Source organism: Pseudopodoces humilis, chromosome 3 (assembly GCF_049639895.1).
Source record: "Pseudopodoces humilis isolate 2021_Gansu_Grassland_sample_001 chromosome 3, ASM4963989v1, whole genome shotgun sequence".
NCBI classification, from domain to species: Eukaryota; Metazoa; Chordata; class Aves; order Passeriformes; family Paridae; genus Pseudopodoces; species Pseudopodoces humilis.
This window is the reverse complement of record NC_142202.1, coordinates 16,389,686-16,409,236: the sequence shown is the minus strand read 5'-3', so window position 1 is coordinate 16,409,236 and position 19,551 is coordinate 16,389,686. Positions and strand designations below refer to the sequence as shown.

The window sequence follows — 19,551 nt, the reverse complement described above, 5'->3', positions numbered from 1 at the left end:
CAGATAAAGTTAGCAAGAAAAACAATTCTGCTGCTGCTAATTATGCTGTAGCTGCTGTGGTATCGTAACTTTAAATGCCAGTCAAGGGCTTTACACTAAAATCTCTGAAATAAGTAATTGCTTTAACCAGAAAGCTGAGGTTATAAGTATCTACCATCTGCAAAACAGTTTTAGCATAAATATCTTACCATATAAACTTGTATGCCAAATTCTCAAGGTACATAGTATTTCCTTACTTTATGTGTTAAATGACATGTGCTATCCCGATGTTAACATTAATCAAAATGCACAAAGCATTCCAAAGCACATTGCTTTCAAAGGAGAATCATGTTTGAAACTACTGACCTCTCTGACTTGTCTTTAAAAATAATAAAGACACTTCATGTCATAGAAAGCAATAAAATACAGGTTTTATTTAGAGTAATTTTAATTACTAATTAAATTTATTTGCATTAGCAGTTAAAGTACATAATGTTTTAATAACTGAAAAGAGAACATTCTCACCAGCTTTTCTGCTTCTGTATTCATCTCTCTCAATTGTTTGATGTGTTCCTTCTTGATCATAAGGATTTTTGATAACCTGGTCTAAAACAAAGGAAATACTTTTAGAAAGAATAGGTCCTTAAGCAGTTTTGAAATGCTATAGAAGTTCAAGATAAAAAACCATAACTGTTTCCTTCATAATTTAAAATGTATTTGTCAGTTGTTGATCAAGTTAAAAAGCAGAAATTAAAGTTAATTAAAATTAAATGATGGATTTTCCAGAGATTTGTAAAGTGATTCCAAGTGCCCTAAATTGAAGAGTGCTAAAATCCATCAGCTGAAATTCCCTATAGGAAGAATAACATGATTTATGGCTAGCTAGAGGCTGAAGAACCAGTTTTTTTATAGGCTGAAGGAGAGTGAAGGGTGTTATGGTCATGATACCACAATTAGTATCACTCACCTCACTACAGCTTTTTTCCCCACACAGTTCTCAGCTGTGGCCTCCACCAAGCACCAGCCCTTTCTGTAAACTCCTGCAGTAAACCCTGGTATAGAGATTGGATCAATTTTATACAGAACAACTCTGGGCTTTCCATTTCCCTCTTTTGTAATGGGAATACCCTGTGTCTCCTGACCTGGGGACCTAGCAGGCTGAAGTGGTCACTGGGAGCACTTTCAACACAATCATTCTTAAAACTATTCATACTCTAGGGCCCTGAGAGAAATCCTAACTTCACTACAACCAGCAACATTTTTATTACTGGAGTAAACAGAGCAAGAATTTCAGGTTCTATACATTCCAGAGGGGTTAACCGCATCCTGGCAGTGAAACATGTGACTGGGAGAAATAGGAATTCCTAGCTCAACACACATCTGATTTACACATAAATCCTTTCGTGACTTTTAAGTTCAGCCTTAATGCAGCCAGGTTGCTTGTCCTCACAAACTGGAATTAGAAAATTGTTCCAGGATCTCTTTCAGCTAATGAGGAACATTCTGGGAATTTCCATGCTAAATGCATTCTTTTTCACGTCATAGCAATTTGTTCAAAATTGCCAAACAGCCAAAGCTGTATTTCAGCTAAATATAGGTGTTCCCTCCTTATTCAGAGACAATAAAAGCATATCCACTGTTCTTCCACATGATTAATCACAACCCAACTCTTTTCAGTCGCCACTCACTTAAAGACCCCTTCATCTCTTAAACTTTTTGGCCCTTTTTGTATCTTTTTCCATTCACTGCCATCTTTCCTGTGTGTGAGCACAGGAAGCCTTAACAGTATTCTGAATGACACATGTGGAAACTAAACCTATAAAATGGCATCAATACTTCTCTCTACTTCAAATATTTTGCCAGATGCATCTTAAGAATGGATGGTGAGCCATGGTCAGAGGTACAGAGGCAATACTGCATGGGTTATCAGCCTCCCAATTCCAGCTACTCATTTCTGTCCTTGTGCTGTCCCCCAGTGCCAGCACTTGCATTATTGCTCTTTGCATTTTTCATGAAGAACCCAATCACAGAAGAGATAATGACAAGAAAATAAATTCAGAAGGGGCAAGAAAGAAAAGTAAAATTGTTACTTGTGAGCTGGATTGTCTCTCTGATCAAGTTTCTAACACACCACACAAGTGTTCATGTTGCCAATAAAACACCTGGGAGGAAGAAAAGCACTGTACACCATCTGCCACTGCTGCCAAAAAGTTACTTGTCAAGCTGTGCTGTCATCGCCATCCAGCAACTGCCTAACACATTCTTCTCTTTCATGAAGTTGATGAGTCCCCAAATTAATGCAGAATATATAATTTGTTCCCCAAATTTGCAAGGCATTTGATTCTTAACTTCTACTTTGACATGCAGACATATGTGAGGATGCACAGCGCTAGTTCTCCATTTGATGAGCTTGGATTTTCTATTATATTCATCCTATTCCAAGACATATTCCAATGATCAGGATAATCTGATTCTAAGATACTATTTTCACTGTATCTATCATGTCCACCAACTTTCTTTCAGGGGTACATTTTATTACACAGATTGCTAGTGAATGCTACAGTTCAGTCCAGTCCTATTTGTCTTGAGAAATTCTTGCCTAACAGCTCTATTTTTACCATAACTCATCCTGTTTACTGTTGCAATTTATAGTTCTCAATAAACTGGAAACAAGTTTTTAGCACAATGGTTTTCCCCAGTAAAAGAAATGAAGGAACAACCCAACCAGAATGTTTAGATTTTCATTTCTGACTTCGTTTGTTACTCATAAAAGATGAGCAATTCAAAATGGAGTGTGTGATAACTTACTATGCAGTATTTTCAAAATTTTCATAAGGAGAAAACAGTCAAAAATCGAGTACCCATTTTCAGATTGTTCCTCCTGTTTTTAAGCTGGGAAGATCCCTCCTTTCCTCACATGCAGACACCAGGTCACTCCTGTGCCCGTGCTGCATCACCACACTCCCTCTACTGGGCATGCAGCGACCCTGCCAACATCTGCTTTGTCTTACAGCACTGCCTCCCAATCCAATTTTTTACCCCAAAACAAGAAAGGAAGCAGGGAGGAAGGAAAATAAAAAAAGTTGTATCTGAATACTTGGAAAAACGTTCTCCAAATCCTGGCTAGAATGCACAATTGCAATCTATCAATTTTGACCTGCCATATAGCATATGAAATATTTAAGAATACATTACATAATGAATTAAGCATGCAGGACTTCTTAAAAAAAATATTACTCATTTATTGCTGACTTAATTCTTAATGTCATGTTAATTTTTGAGTTAGTCTTCTAATACATTAGTCCACAGTCTCAGGTGCCAAAACGTAACACGTAGTAATAAATATAAAGATTTAGAAAAACTGAAGACAGTGTAGAACAATGATTAAAATAGTTGTTACAAGTCCCAGTGCTTGCTTACAACTTCAAGTTATAGGTAGAGAGAACATCCATAATATTTATTTGTCGTCGTATGCATATGATCTTGGATTCACTTCCTCTTCTTCAAAGCTGATTTTAAGATAAGGGAAATAAGGGGCTGGGTTGAAACGTTATTAAAGGTGTGCTCTGTGTTTTCTGTTTTGTCCAAAATTCTTCCCATAAAATTGTTTCTTTTTGGTCTTAAAAATAACTTCCTGGCAATAGTTTTCCAGAAAGTTTTCTTGGAATCAAATGGTTTTTGACCATTTACTTCCTGAATCAACATTAAATCAGAAAAAGGGATTTGACTTTTTTTAAGTACCAGTCCATCAGAAAGGCTAAAACATCCTGAGCAGCAGTCCTTAACATAACAATACACCTGGACTAGTGAATACAGCACAAGCAATGAACAGCATTCACCATTCCCATGTATTTTACAGCACCAAATTTCAGTACCTCCTTGAACATCTAATTAAAAAATTCATTCTTAAAAATAATGCTTCAAGTCCCTCCATAAATGTTTAAGCCCTGTGATCCATTCAAATAGACAAACACCAAAAATCTGTGGATTGATTTTGTTCAAAGTATTTTGAAAATCTTCAAGCAAAAATACATATTAATGTGGTATCTTTGTAAAATGCTGCCATTTGCAATACAAGCAAGAGACCTATACTTGTAAAACTCAGATTTCCTTACACTGAGTAGTAATACACAGCCAAATGTGACTGACAAATCACACATTTTCATATTTAAAACACAGAAACAATATCATAAACAGATTAATTTGATGTACTAAGATGATGTAAAGCTCAATACACTTTAGTTATTTAGTCTCACTGATCATACTCCCTGACTCCAACAGGACAGCTGCAGATACAGTTTAGCTGCATAAAGACTGTATCTTTTGTGTAATTCAATTTTACCACAATTAATCTAGTAGCAACTACATCTCTTTTAAATTTTCTTAGCTAAGCTAGATGGCATGCCACCTTTTTCAAAATCAGCTTCATACAAGTTTCCTCTAAAAAAGCTGAATAGATGATTCTGTCAAATAAAATTCATAATGTTGAATGGCCCAAATGTTAGTGTGCCATGTGAGCTACTAACATAAACTTATTCTTTTGACCAGTTACACAGACTTTTAAAATTGAAGGCATTTTATTTCTCAGTTCTTAATATTTTAAATATGAATCATTCCAATCTCCTTTGGCATGTTCAGAAGTGCTTTCCTTGTTAAAGACTTCAATCATTGATCTTAAGCTAAGCCAACATGAACAATTACATTCTTCCATCATCCTGGAAAATGCTTCAATGTGTTTTAATATTCAGTCAGCCTTGGCTTCCTAACAGTCTGTGCTCTTCTGAACTGGTGCACAAAAACCACTGAGGAATTATTTCATAAAGATGAGGACAAAAAAGTATTTTCTGTGTAGTGTTACCTATAAAATGAATGCTTGCATGGAAATAAGTGCTGCTTTTCTTCTCCAAGAGCGTAGAACATTATATAACATTAAGATATATATGATAATGCATATAGGCAAATGTTCTTTGCACAATGCAAGTATATTTTAAATAAATAAATTAGTCTTAAGGTCTGCATGTAGAAACAATTCTTATTTTAAAAAGATAAAATGGTAGACCTGGGAAAATAAGACACTTTCGATGACCTCTGTGGCCTGAAAAGTAGCATATTTCAAAGGTTATAAACAAGTGAGAAAATTTAGAAGGGAGGAATAAAAACATCTCTTCATCATGAACATCTCCTCAAAAGTTAATTTGGCTATTAACATATCTGTCATAAATTAACAGAAGGTCACTGAACTGCAGAAGAATTAGCAGAATAAACACAAAAGGACAACAAACAACAAAATTAAGAGCTGCAGTTAATACTTACCACTTGAATGAGGAATTCTACTGGAAAGCCTCCTAGTGTTTCACTATCTGTGCCTGAAATTTTGTTTTTCCATGAAGATTGTCCTAATAAAGGATCACTGTCCTATAAAGGATAAAATATCTAAATTAATAGCTTCTTTTTAGAGGGTTTTGCTAAAATTTTGATCTTGCTAAATAACATCAGAAAGTTCATCTCAAAAACTTTTTAATGTAACAGCTTCAACACATATCAAAAATACTATGATTAATACCACTTGAAAAAAGTAACTTACTGTGATTGGAGACTGGAGTGAAGGTGTGTATGGCAATCGGGGAGGAGTCATGAAGAAGCGTGAAGGCCGTTGTTTCTGTCCAAAGGCAGCGATTGGCATGGTTTCATGAGGCTCATTACTCTGCCAGACAGGAAAAGGGAAAGGGAGGATGTACTTCAGGGTCTGATGAAGTTTTACCCCTTTGGAACACATAATTTCTTTTTGGGGTATGGACTAGCTGTGCCTATCCACACCCCAAGCCATCCGGATACAAAGATGAACATTTTGCTTCTGGTCTAGGCAGGAGCTTAAAAATCCTAATGTGTTGCTGAAGTTTTCAAAGTGTTCTGGCATCACATCAAATAAAACCTGCAGGAATATTTCCAAAACTGCTATTGGCAGACAAATCACAACAGGAGTTCAGGAGAGGCTACAAACTCAGACCATGACAGAGACTAGAAGAATTATGTAGATCCAACACTACATACAAAAGGAAGTGAGGTCCTCCAGAAATCTTGCAGTCTAGGCTGGATTGTCTGGCAGGAACAAAGCCCAGGAGCTGGGAGATAATCCCCAATTGTTTGACCAAAACAACATCCCTCCCAGGTAGCTTCATTAGCACAAGTAATCTCAAAATCAAGTCCAGTCACCTCATAATGCTACCTTGCAACTTCCACAGGCCTTTCCTGACTTTGGCATATCACAAAGGGCCAGGTTTTGTTGAATATTTTCTGCAAATCCTAGCAGGATCCCATTGCAGAATTCTCTTTGGGATCTTATACCACTCATTGGATTTATTCATATTGAACTCAGGCTATTGTAACAGCTTACAACAGATGGTCTAGTAAATTATTCCACCCTAAGCCATTATGCTTTTATCATAGAGGGTTATCCTGTTCTTTAAAACCATAAACAGTAAAAGTTTATCATCCTGGAATTTCCCATGAATCTCTTACGCTTGTTTCTACTTCATGCCAATACCACCTGGGTGTAATATTTTTTATTTTCTTATTTTTGATTAAAGCTTATCATTGTGGATTTTTAAAATTTCATTTTCTTATTATAGCTACTTTCAGAATGTGTAATTAATACTTACAAGAACTTCATAATCTGGGACTGTGTGTGTTCCAAGGCCTGCCCTGTCAAAAGTCACTCTGTAGGTAGCATTAAGAGTGTCTACAGCATCTATTTGTCCTGTGAACAGGCCATCATGGACACCTCGCAAACGGGCTGAAAAAAACAACAGGAGAACCAAGAATCCAAACATTACAATGCTATGACACAAATAACAAAAACATCTTTTAGAAGTAATTCTTTATATGTATACTTAAAGGACATAGATTAAATGGGAAAAAAAAAAAGTATGTAATAGAAATATTACCAAAATTTGGACAAAATTTAAGTTTGAAGGTCAAATATTTCCCAAATAATCCTTAGCACTACACTTATGTCTAAGGAACTCCTACTATTTCATACCCAAGACCTTCTGACAGATCGATTTTGCGGGCAAAAGTCAATTTCCAGATGATTTTACACAGCATTTCTCTCTGAACACCTCCTCTGATGACTGCATATTTAGCAAAAAACAGTGTGGAAGACAGCTCAAGGATACAGGTCTAGGAGAGAGGAGAGGCAGTGTGGTGCACACCTGCTTTTCAGCAAGAGCTAAGGGCAGTAGTGTTCAACACAAAAAATGCAATGAACAGCAGTGGCTTGAATAGGAGATGCTGAAGTGAAAAGCACCTGAACCAAAATCAGACAGGAGGAAGGAATTCAAATTTTCACAAAACTTGTGGAATGCTTTCAACAATATTCCTTCCTCAGTTGTGGGTAAGGTCTTTAAGTAAGGCAATGTCATGTTTAGCATACATGTCCAGTTACACTGCAATATCAATTGTTTATCTGTTTCAAAACAGGTAGTTTTATATTTATGGAAAAATAAAGCTCAAGCTTCATATTAGGTCAGATTTTAAAATCAGACAACATTCAATATTTTGAAATTAAGCATCTCCTTCTCACCAAAATTTGTTAGATATATAAAAAACTAGAGATGTAAAGAACCCTACAATTTGAACAGCAGAAATAATAAACCAAATTTTTTTGCACCTCAAAACCTTATCACTGTTTTAAAAATACCACTCACAATGAACTAACAAAAACAATATGATTTTTGATGTTTTACATTTACTATAATTACGTGCACTAAGTGTATTATGACTTACTAAAATATTTGCAAAATACACTTGGCTGATTATTTTGTTTGTTTTTAAGAAATTACCTGTAACTTTTGTTCCTATTACAAGCGGTAATGGAATTTCTTCTGGAAGATCTTTGAACTGTGAAAGATCTGCAACTTTCCGCTGCTGCAAAAGTCTGATTTTCTGCCGTTTCTGTTTTAATGCTGACCTCTCTTCCTCAAAGAATGCAGAGGAACATCTGTAATAGCATTAGACAAAATTATATTTGAATTCATCATTGAAAATTAATCATGTGAAGGCACATAAAATAAATAGGCACAGTTTAAAAAATCAGTGAGAGAAAAAGCTTGGGGTGATGTGCTCAAGAGAAAAAAAAGTCTTGTTTAATGTGTTTAGACAATCTTACTCCTCAGAATTCTCACCCTTAAAGTAAGAGTCTATTTAAAAATAATACTCAGGAATACTAGCTGTTGCATTGGGCTATCTAAAGAGTAGAACTTTTTAGGATTTTTTCTGCTTATAAGGATTCATCTAGGATGGTCACAACAAAGCTGAAGCTGACCCTGGTCTACTCTGGATGCCAGTTCAATGCACCTGAGGAGGGCACCCTGTGAGCCCCCTGGCTGCCAGCACTTACTGATACACAGGAGATCCCTTTCACATGTGCTTATTAGCTCAATTAAACTAACTGAGTATGAAAGGGCACCAGACACAGTTCATAAAAGGGCATTTCTCTGTCTCATCTCCTTGCACCTGTGCACTGCACAGCTCAGTCCAAAACCTCTGTTACACAGCTGAACTGTTCTGAGATTGATCACAGAAGAAGTTTATTTGATCTTGGACTACTGTGTAAAATCAGATCATCTATAGTTGTCCTTTTCCCCATTTTTGGGGGTAGGATTGTTCTTAAAATGCAATCTGAAAGATGGAAGGCTCACTCTCAAAGTGCTTAATTTTTATTAATTTTAATTTTTAACCTACTGAATAGGCAAGATACATGAGGGAGATAAACACAAACCACAAAGGCATTAAGGACTCAATCCCGTCTTTCATTTCTCACTAAAAAAAGTTTCTTCATTCTTGTGTCAATGAAAGGAGTAATTTTAAAAAGCTGCACAAATGCTATTCTAAGTCTGCCTGACTGCAGAAAGTTATTTATCAAATAATTTGCCACCTTTGTTAATTGCTTTACTGCACTCAAATGCAGATTAAACATTTTCTGTGGAACTCATGCAGTTAAATATTGATTACTGATCAAAAAGAAGTTCTATTTTATGAAGTTATTTTAGAATGCTTGTCAACTCTGCTGCTGGTTCCCTCTACTACATTACAATTTTCTGATTTACATCCCTTCAAGATATTCCTCAGTCATCTCCAACCCAGTACTAAGAAGTCAGTTCCTTTTCCCAAGTCTGCTTCTACTACTCTCCTATTATATGCTGACACAAACATTCTTAGGTTTTCTTCTGTATACCCCTCACTGGGAGAGTTCCACAAAACCCTTTCACGTTTTTCCATGATTCCTCTTCCTGGCATTGTGTACAAGAAGACTGTAAGCACTAAGCTGCCAGGATGCTGAGACCATTTTTTTTCACACTGACCAGCAGTTTCACACTCTATATGCACACATCAGTTGCCTTTTATCTTATACATGTCTTCTAAGTTATTATAAGGGGCATAGGTCAGCTGTTTTCTCCCAGTGTTAACATAACGAGATCTTAGTCCTAAGTAAGACGTGGGAAAAAACCATAAGAATGAACTGAAGCTGTGAGGTACTTTTGTCCAGTAATGCAGAAGTGCACTGCACTGAAGGTTCCCATATGAGGCTTTCCAACCACTATCAGCACAAAAATTACCACTCGTCTTCGTATAGCCTAGAAATTCTGTTGTAGATTGAGGCTGTAGGTGTGTGTGTCCCACTCAGAAGTTTACCACTGAAGAGTAGAATGTGTTTACCTGGAATTATGTACTATTCCAGTAGGCCTCATTAGGAATTTAAAATATCTGGAAAGGGATGTGGCAAACATAGAGAGGGATGGTGGTTGGGAGAGCTATGAAGAGCTTACTTGAATATTCTCATTTATTGATGCTACTGACTTCATATTTACTACTGGGGAGGAACAGGTGTGAAATAATGCTTGCAGTGGGCTGTGCATATCAAGTTGCAAAATGCAGGTCAAAAAAAGTTTTCAACTCAAACGAAGGAGAAGAATGGCTAACCACAGCAAGATCACAAAATAAGCAAAAAAAAAAAAAAAAAAAAAAGCAATACAGACTTTGTATTAGTCCTTTTAATCATGTCCAGGATCTTGCATCAAGAACAGGAAATATCACCTGATGTTTTTTGACTTGTATTCTCAGAAATACAAATTCAAATGCTGATATACTAACCACTGACCTTGGAAGGTCCCTACAACAGCAACTACTGTTTTACTGATATCTCAGATGGTCTTAAAAAGTCTCTTTCCCAAATGCTGTAACTATAGGTGTAGAAAGTATTTGCAATACATTTCTGGCTTCTGTTAAAGAAAGCCTCCACCTCAATGTTCCCCAAATAAAGGTCATCCCATCTTCATGCTACCCTATGAAAAACTGAAGATGAAAACTACGGTACAGATCAAAATTGCAAACTCATTAGTTTTCTGTAAAGATTTCTTAAGAGGTTGAACATTCTTTTCAGTTTTTACCTTACTTGTGAGAATTTGAACTAACAGAGGAATCACCACCATTATGTAGTGGCAGGACAAGCAGATCTAAGCTTAATTCATATCCACTGCTATTTCACAAGCCAAATTGAGTTTACACAGCATACACAAAACTATTACCTCTTCCTTTTTCTGGAGCATATCTTTCCCCACAGTCTATAGGAATCTTACAAGCTTTGCAGGCTCTCATGAAGAATACTGCTGTGCCAATCAAACATACTGTTGATGTGTGATAGGACATTTATGGTAGCAGCAGACATAAGAAAATACTACAATATATTTAAACAAAAAAAAATAGATGACAACCATGTGCATAACTATCACAGAGACACTATTATCCTCTGCCATGAACACTGTGGGTGCAAAATGTCTTAATTATTTTTTTTAATCCCTCATGGGGAGATAATCAGTGTTGACATGGTATATAGCTTACTTCCATATGATGAGGACAGACAGAAGAAATTTCTAACAGAATGGTAAAAAAAATATTTGCTCTAGAAGTAGATGAAAATTGTCTTGAACAAGCATTTAAATGACTTACAATAATTCAAAGTCTTTTTAAACTTAGGCCAAAGACCACTCTTGAGACCTTGAAAGAGACTACCAGTAATTAAAAAAAAATATTAGTAAAGAAATTAAAAGCAAACAGGAATGCTTATTTTACGTTGCTATAAAGCAGCAACTCAAAGTTTGCATTAAGAAACCATCAGACTGTTTATGCAGTCAAATACTTTTACTTCAGAATTCAGGTAAAACAATTTCCTGCCCATGTAGACCTTTGGTTCCTTTGGCATGAGTCTCTCTTTTTTAAAAAAATAACTCTATGATAGCTGAACTGAAAGCTCCCAAATGAAACCCAAAACCACTTTCCCCATGGCTTAAAAAAATAAAAGCAAAAACCAACCCAAAGAACTCCTGAAAAACAAAAGGAAGTTTGCAACCCACCAGGTTGGATGGGGTTCTGCAATCTGATGCAGACAAGGTTCCCTGCCTAGGGCATCCCCTGACCTCAACCCCTGCTGGAATCAGAGAATCTTTAACCTTCCAACCCAAACCATTCTAAGCCTTTGAAGTTTTATGGTCCACCAGACTGCTGAACGAGGCAAGCTGATCTTTTAGAGAGGTAACGACTTTTGGCAAAAGTAAATGAGAAGTTAATGACTTAACCTCCAAATAAACCATTTCTCTTTCAGTAGGAATCATGACAACAAAGGAAAGAAAAGCTAGCTAAGTTAAGCTCAAATTACAAGAACATCCTTCCAACAGGAGCTATTTTCAAGCTGGCTCTGCTGCCTTTCCTTGACTGATGATTTTTACTTATGCTGTCTGCAGGTACAGAAGATGAAATGGTCTCCATCACGCAAAATATAATCTGACTCAGTGATCTCTGAAGAAATGGATTCAGTGCCTTAGTGTTTGCATTTACAGAAATAAAAGGCTGATTAATTTATGAAACACTACTTATACAATGACAGGGTGATCAAGTTTGGAAGGACGTCTGAAGGTTATCTCCTTCAACCCCTCCAGCAGAATCACCTCCAGGAGGCTTCCCAGGACGATGTCCAGAGAGCCTCTGAGTACATCTAAGTATGAAGATTCCACCATTTCACTTGTGCCCATTTCCTCTTTTCCTGTCTCCAGATAATGCTGGAAAAAAACCTGGCCCTACCTTCTCTATACCTTCCCTATACCTTCCCTTCAAATATTTGTACACAAAAATGGGATCCTCCCATAGCCTTCTTCAGACTAAACTGTGTAGGTTTTGTGAAAAGGCTGAGCTGAATCAGAGGGTTTAAGAATTAAAAACTCTAAATTAGAAAAAAGCCCAATGTCCTTCATTAAATTCTGGCTTCTTCTCTGCAATGTATAATATTTTACGGGTGACTTCATCTTTTATCTGTCTTGATAGTCAATCTAGGAAAAGTCGAGGATCTATAAAATGGTTTAAAAACAATAATAAAATAAAGAGGTGAAAATGTGCACTCATTTTCCCCATGAAGAGCTAGTTATAGACAAAAAAAAAACAAAAACACTTAGTGAAAAATCGGCCAGTTCTTCCAGGCCAGGAAGCACTGCAGTACAGAAGATACAATACCAACTTCAACACATCCTAGCTTGGACACCCAGTTATCAGGAGTGGGAAGAGAACATTTCAAGCATAGGCTCATGAGAACTACATGGACACATGCAATTAAGGAATAGGGTGTGTGGGGGAGAGAGATGCTCAGAGAACATCTCAATAAAATGAGTTTTACTACTCTTAAGATATTGTTTTGTTCTACTATGTGAATGCAAATTTTTTTAAAAGGAACAATTCCAGTAACATCAAAACTACATGTAAGTAATAGCTGAAAGAAAGAAAAAATTACCTCCGTGGTTTTCCCATCAATCGCCTGATTTTCCCCCATTCTACCCTTGTCAATTTTCTGGTTTTCAAAGTTGGAAAAGATTCTTTCAGGCATATACAGAAATCATTATCTCCTTCAAATAGCGGCCTGTTGAAACATAATTAGTTCTACGTTAACCACAGTAAGTAAACTTTTGTCACAAGAGTCCAAAAAACATCCATCATCAGAAACACATTAAAAAAAATTACTGTCAGTTAGTCACATGAACAAGATACTCCTATTCAAAGAACAATTTAATTCAGCCAAAAACATCATCAGGAAGTTTCCAGGACTACTGTCGTTTGATTCTTACTATCACTGACATTTAAAAATGCTCCGTTCTCTAGTTATTACAGAGAAATACACGTAATTCGTCCTGCACTCTAACGTATACAAAGGCACCAAAGGAAACTTCAGCAGAGTCAGCTCAGTGTCAAGAGGATACTGCAACACACTGAAGGAAATCAGAGAGTGAAATATTGAGAATAAAAGGAAGGACAATGTGGCACTGAGAAACAGACAGAAAGTACCTTTTTTCATCAATTTATTCACCTGTAACTCAGGCTCTCAACAGAGGTTTCCAAAATACAGGAAATTGAACCAACTCATCATTCTCTACAGCTGTCCAGGTGAGACTTTTATTGTATCATCCCATGACTCCATGGTGAAACACAGGATCAGTATGAAAGAAGTGACAGTTCAGAGAACAGACCTGCACAGCTCAGGAATTTCTCTCTGATGCTATGACCCAACTCTATCTCTGTTTTATGACTGCCTTTTTCTTTATAGTGCCACATTCTTCTTAGGTGGAGGAGACAAGGGAGCAGCAACAGATATGCCCATCTAATAGAAGGTTAATCATAAAAGACTACGTGCAACTGAAATAGACCCCCGCTGGTGAGAACAAAATGATAACTACATCCTAGAAAGCTGCTTTTCTCCAGTCTTTGCAGGGCACTGGGATTTGGAGAGGAATATACCCAAGCACAGAACAAAGAGAACCTTGGAAGCAACACTGCTTTCAACTGAGTGTCTGGGGTGGCAGGAGAGAGGAAAGGTGCACAGATATAAGGAGACTCAGGCAAGCGTGGAAAAGAATAGTTTTACAGTAGGAGGATCTGCAGCTGTGGCATTAAGTGAAAAGGAAAACAAAAAAGAATGAGCAATGAGGCTCAGGAAACAGACACAGGAGAGTATACAACAGTATCATTTTATCCATATTCACTATTGCTAACGTAAGATATCTATATAAAGAATAACTATTCAGCTTGGGTTTTTTGGTTTGTTGTTTTTTGGGTTTTTTTGAGAGAGATAATCTGTATTTGATTGTTCTTATTAACACTTGTCCTTAAGCAGGCAAACTCTAAACCTACAGCATCCACAAGACTGGAAGCTCTGGAAAATGGTGTAAGCAAGTTACAGGTGCACCTGCTTCTCAGGGCCTGTGATCACTGTAGTAGTAAGCAGCAGTTCAGAAGTCTCTGCATGCCCAAAATCAATGAGACTTCACAGAAAACAGTCCACTGCAGTAGTATATAGAGAATCCAACTGGAACAGCTTCAATAATGTAATAACCACAGTTGTAGAAATAAAAATATTTCAAAAACTTACAGGACACATGGCATTTTATTTGATTATTTCAATTTTGGATGCAATAATTTGATTAAAATATTTGGAGACTTGTACAGTGAGCCATACATACTTTGTCTGTTGATAGTTCTATGATTCAAACTTTTTTAAGCTTCTCATTAAGCTTGGATCATATGACTCTGAACAAGATATATCAAAGTTTTCCTTCCAAAGATATGCAGTCTCTTAGTAAAGTATGTTGTACTATCTTAACATGGTCCTATCTTATGAGTATTACAAGCTGTATTTGATTTTCAAGGCAAGGTTTTGGCAGAAGGGGGCTGCAGGGGTAGCTTCTTTAAGAAGCTGCTGGAAGCTCCTCCCATACCCCACAGAACTAACGCCAGTTGGCTCCAAGGTGGAACCATCCTTGGCCAAGGCTTAACCAACTGGCGATGGTGATCGTGCCTCTGAAATAACAGAGTTAGGAAGGGGAAAAAAATCCTGTGCAATTGCAGCAGGACAGAGATGTAAGAGCATCTGAGAGAGAGCTCTGCAGACACCAAGCCAAGGTCAGAGAAGGAGGTGCTCCAGCCACCAGAGCAGATTCCTCTGCAGACCATGGTGAAGCAGCTGTGCCTCTGCATCCCATGGAGGGACCCATGTTGGTGCAGGTGGATGCCCAAAGGAGGCTGTGAACCCATGGGAAGCCCCTGCTAGGGCAGACTCCTGGCAGGACTGTGGAATCATGGAGAAGAGCCCATACTGGAGCAAGTTTCCTGCCAGGACTTGTGACCCCATGGGGGACCCACACTAGAGCAGTCTGTTCCTGAAGAAGAGCATCTCATGGAAGGGGTCCACACTGGAGCAGTTTGTGAAGAACCGCAGCCCGTGTAAAGGACTCACGTTGGAGAACTTTGTAAAGGACTGGCTCCCATGGGAATGGGAGGATTCCTCCCGTGGAAGAAGGAGCAGCAGAGACAGACAAGAGGTGATGAACTGACCACAATCCTCATTCCCTGTCCCCCCACACTTATATGGGGTTGGACACAGAGAAGAGAGAACTGGGAATAAAGCTCAAGAAGAAGAGAGGTGTTTTTAAGATTTGGTTTTACTTCTTATTATCCTACTTTGATTTGATTGGTAATAAATTAAATTAATTTCCCAAAGTTGAGTCTGTTTTGCCCATGACAGTAAGTGGTGTGGTCTCTCCCTGTGCTTATCTCAGCTTTGACCCTCTTGTTAGATTTTCTCACCTGTGTCCAGCTAAGGAGTGATAGAACAGTTTTGATGAGCACCTGGTCTAGCCAAGAAGAACCCACCACACCTGCATACATGGATAACTATCAAAAAGGATTTCAGAATTACCTGCTAAACTCAAATTCTAGTCTACTGATAGACCTAAAGTTTCGTAGACAATTATTTAAGAATAAACTAACAGTTTTTGGTCTGTTGTAAAAACCATTATTAAAAATGTTACGTATTAAAATTACTCCTAGAAATAAGTAGGGTTGGAGTTTTTTATTTGTTCATTTTTTTTTCAAGTAAGGGAAGAAGCATGAAAAGACTACTTCTTTCAAAGGAATTAAATCCTAGATATGATGAATTTAAAACTAACTAAAATGGACATGAAATTTTTCCACTTCATATGAATATATGCCAAAAATGTTTCTGTTGCTATGACTGCCTTTTCAGTTACAGGAAAAAAAAGCTGCAGCAATTGTGATTAAAATAGGAAGGAAAAACAGTAATTATTTTGTTTGTGCATTCTGGAAAATAATGCTTGTTAACTCTGATGCCATTCTTTAGAATATTAAATATTTGTGTTGCATCTATTAGTCAAACAGTATAGATTTTAAGATTCCATTCATCAAAAATGTTTTTAACATTTTAGAAATTGTTTCTTTTAAACAATTCACACCACTGTGCTAGTGGCATTAAGAGAACAAGTGCCAAAGACTCTGAGGAACAAACTGTAGAAACAGTCTAGGAAATACGTTAGGAGACCCAAGAAGGATGCTGATATCTGGACAAGAGCTGAACAGTCACAGCCTGAAGCTCTGTTAGTGATCACAATAAAAACAGGATGATCAGCAAAAATATTTAATACCAACATTTACACCTTTCAGGGAAACCAGCACTTTATGAAGAAGCAATATCCTTCCTATCTCCTCTGTATAACACGGATGCAATGGTTCAGAGAAATCTAAGTGTTCTGCTATCTTCATGTTTCAGATGCTAAAAGCATTATGAATAAAAGCTGGTAGAGGCAGAGGTCATAAAAAGAACATTATATCCATGAAGGAAGGCTTTCCACAGAAGACTTTCTAAAGTTGGTAGTTACAAAGAGCACATACATTGCTCATTAGAAAAAACACCCACCACCACCAAACAAAATAGTTTTCAGTAATTAGTAATTTTACGAATAAATTGGAGTATCTAACTAATATATATAGAACTATGCAGCTCAATTTCAGAAAATTACTTGTTTCTATACTAGTAAGAGATACTTATAAAACCAAACGTACTTATCTATATTTGAATAGAACCACTCGTATATGCACCACTTGTGAGCTTTGGGCAGTTTGAGCAGGTTACGAAGCCGCAAACCAATCTTCTGTGATACTTTCTTTTCTGGTGTGGACATTGTTGTACTAAACTTCTATGTAGTAAAAAAAAAAAGAAACAGTTAAACAGAATCTAATAATTTTCAGTATTCAAATAAATCAGATTTTCCTAGATAAAAGTCTGCAATATTGTTTCATGGCAATGTTTTTCTTGAAGATCTGTAACAACTCTTACTTACTGCATTATATCAGCAATGCAATCAAACAGAACAGACAGCAAATTTTAACAGGATCAATACCATTATCTCCAGACGAAGCTCTTTTAACAGAAACGTTTTCCAGCACTGAAAACTACATTATTGGTAACAACAGCATGGCAGTAAAATACATACAGACTTCAAAACTCTGAGGCCCCACTGATTGTCTCAGGTGAGTATAACCAGTGTTGCAGCTCAGATGCCAGCAACAGCACCTGCCTGATTTGCACTAGAGCTTCTACTTTTGCTCACTCTTCTTAAGCTGAGGATGAAGCTAGGACAGGAATATAACATAACCAATGCTTTGAACACAATATCTGCTTAGAAAATTGCAAGAGAAATGAGCAATCAAGTTTTAACTACATTTGAAAGCTATTTGATAAATCACAGAGAAGACACTGTCTTAGACTGCTTGCATAATAGATAGACCTGTGTTTAAACAAGACCATAAAAAAAGTAATTCTGTGATTTTGTTCCAAGGATGGCTGTCTTAGCTGACAGAAAAAAAACCCCAAAAACTTTTCTGCAAAAAATAACAGCTTTTTGAGGCTATAGATTTGACTGGGTCTCCAATTGTTATCCCTCCCAAACATTCAAAGTATTTTGGACTTTAGTAGCAGCAATAATAGGATAAAGCATGCGGTAGGCAACTTGTTGGCTGCTGCTGCACTAGATACAGGTCCCCTTTCTCCCACTGGAACTCCAGGAAATAAAACCCGGTGGGACAGCAAGATCTGTGAACTACAACAGCTGCAGTCCCTAGCAAATATTTATCTGGTAATCACTGGACCTCCAGAATGGGACATTTAAGCACAAAACAACTGGGTTTAGAACATTACCAAGTCCTTCTAATCTTAAGAAATTACGGTAATGAAGAGAAATGTCATGGTTCTCACCTCTGGCAGAACAGACCCAGCTAAATGGTAAGTGCCAAGCTTTTCACATCAGACACTGCACAGCACAGCTCAGAAGACAAACCAGAGCAGTATTCAAATAGTACTTTTTCAGTGAGGTAAATTCAGCCTCATAAGGTGATGGCACAGAGAAGTGATGTGGATGACAAAAGGTACTACAGAGCCAATTCACTGAGACTAAGAGGTGCTTCCCTTTCTATCATAGCAAATAAAGGCTGACAAATTACAGCTGCTTTTTTGTGCTGTATCAAGGAGTGGACAATTAAGTGGGAGATGGAAAAACAACCTCTTTGAACTGAGGACTTTGGCATTACAGGATCAAGAAGGTAAAGCTGGCCACAAACACAGTTAGGCTACAAATCTAGAGCAAGTCCCTAACTTGCTGGGATACATTAAATTCTATAGCAGCCTTCTCAATTATGTAATCAGTGCAAGAAATTGGCAGTTTTAAACAGAAGCTGAATAAATTTATGCTGACTACAGGAGATGAGTTTTTGCAGAAGCATGATGGACAGTTAGTCTGGAATGCTTTCTGGCTCTGTGTGTTCATGTCCAAGATCACAAAGAACAGGTACTCCCATAAAGAATCTGAGGAAACCAGTTGTATGAAAGAAAGATATTAATCTCTTTTGAATTGTGGCTAACATCTAGCAACTGTTTTCTTCACAAGAAGATTCATAAACCAAAAATGCAACTTGAAAAGTAAATATATTCTAATTTTTAATTAAAACAGATAGGCTTGGTCCCCTTTCTGGTAAAAGTATCTCCATACATGTATGTAGGTACCTGTGGAACCATTGCAACCTTCTGATTTCTTTTGGGTGACCTCGTGTTTATTTGTCTGTCATCTTCTTCACTGAAGAGTCGGCTCCGTTTTGAATTTCTGAAGGGCTGTATGGAACAAAAATAAAGAATTACAAGTAAGAAACCTGATTTGTCTGTTCATGCACAGAATTCACAGTAAGAGAAATGAAATGCCTCTTCTCTTGTCACCTGTTGGTTTTCAGGCACACAGTACACAATAAAGAGTGCCTCCTAGCACTTAAGAGATCTAAGGACTGAGAGAAGGAGTTCAAGATTCCAGGCTTTTCCAGTGCTAACTATAACCATTACTATACTGCTGGCCCAATTTCACAGAAGTATTTAGAGCCTAACTCCCACTTGTTTCCATTAGAGTTAGGTGTCTAAACACTTGTGTATCTTAGCTTGCCTTGGTTATAAGTAGTACATCTGTTAAACAATTTGTTTTGAATTTTGGATCAAAAAAAAAAGGTTTATTCAAATACTGTAATTTTTTTATGTTCTCAGCTACACAGAATTTTAGCAAAAAATGTGTAATAAAGTGATGTGTGTTTGTTGGTTTTTTAACTCATTGAAAGTATCTACATAGCAAAATGCTAAGAAGATTGAAT

At 37.1% G+C, this 19,551-nt stretch overlaps 1 protein-coding gene across 1 annotated transcript in view; it reads right to left on the bottom strand.

Moving 5' to 3' along the window:
* The window catches only part of LIN9 (lin-9 DREAM MuvB core complex component), a 38,792-nt gene that overhangs the window by 6,202 nt on the left and 13,039 nt on the right, over positions 1–19,551 (bottom strand). The window contains exons 4-11 of the mRNA XM_005523288.2: positions 18,926–19,030; positions 16,930–17,063; positions 12,815–12,940; positions 7,821–7,978; positions 6,639–6,772; positions 5,564–5,683; positions 5,293–5,394; positions 505–585 (exon numbers count right to left, since the gene is read on the bottom strand). Coding sequence (XP_005523345.2) covers positions 505–585; positions 5,293–5,394; positions 5,564–5,683; positions 6,639–6,772; positions 7,821–7,978; positions 12,815–12,940; positions 16,930–17,063; positions 18,926–19,030 — 960 coding nt within the window. The remainder of the gene's footprint in view (positions 1–504; positions 586–5,292; positions 5,395–5,563; positions 5,684–6,638; positions 6,773–7,820; positions 7,979–12,814; positions 12,941–16,929; positions 17,064–18,925; positions 19,031–19,551) is intronic.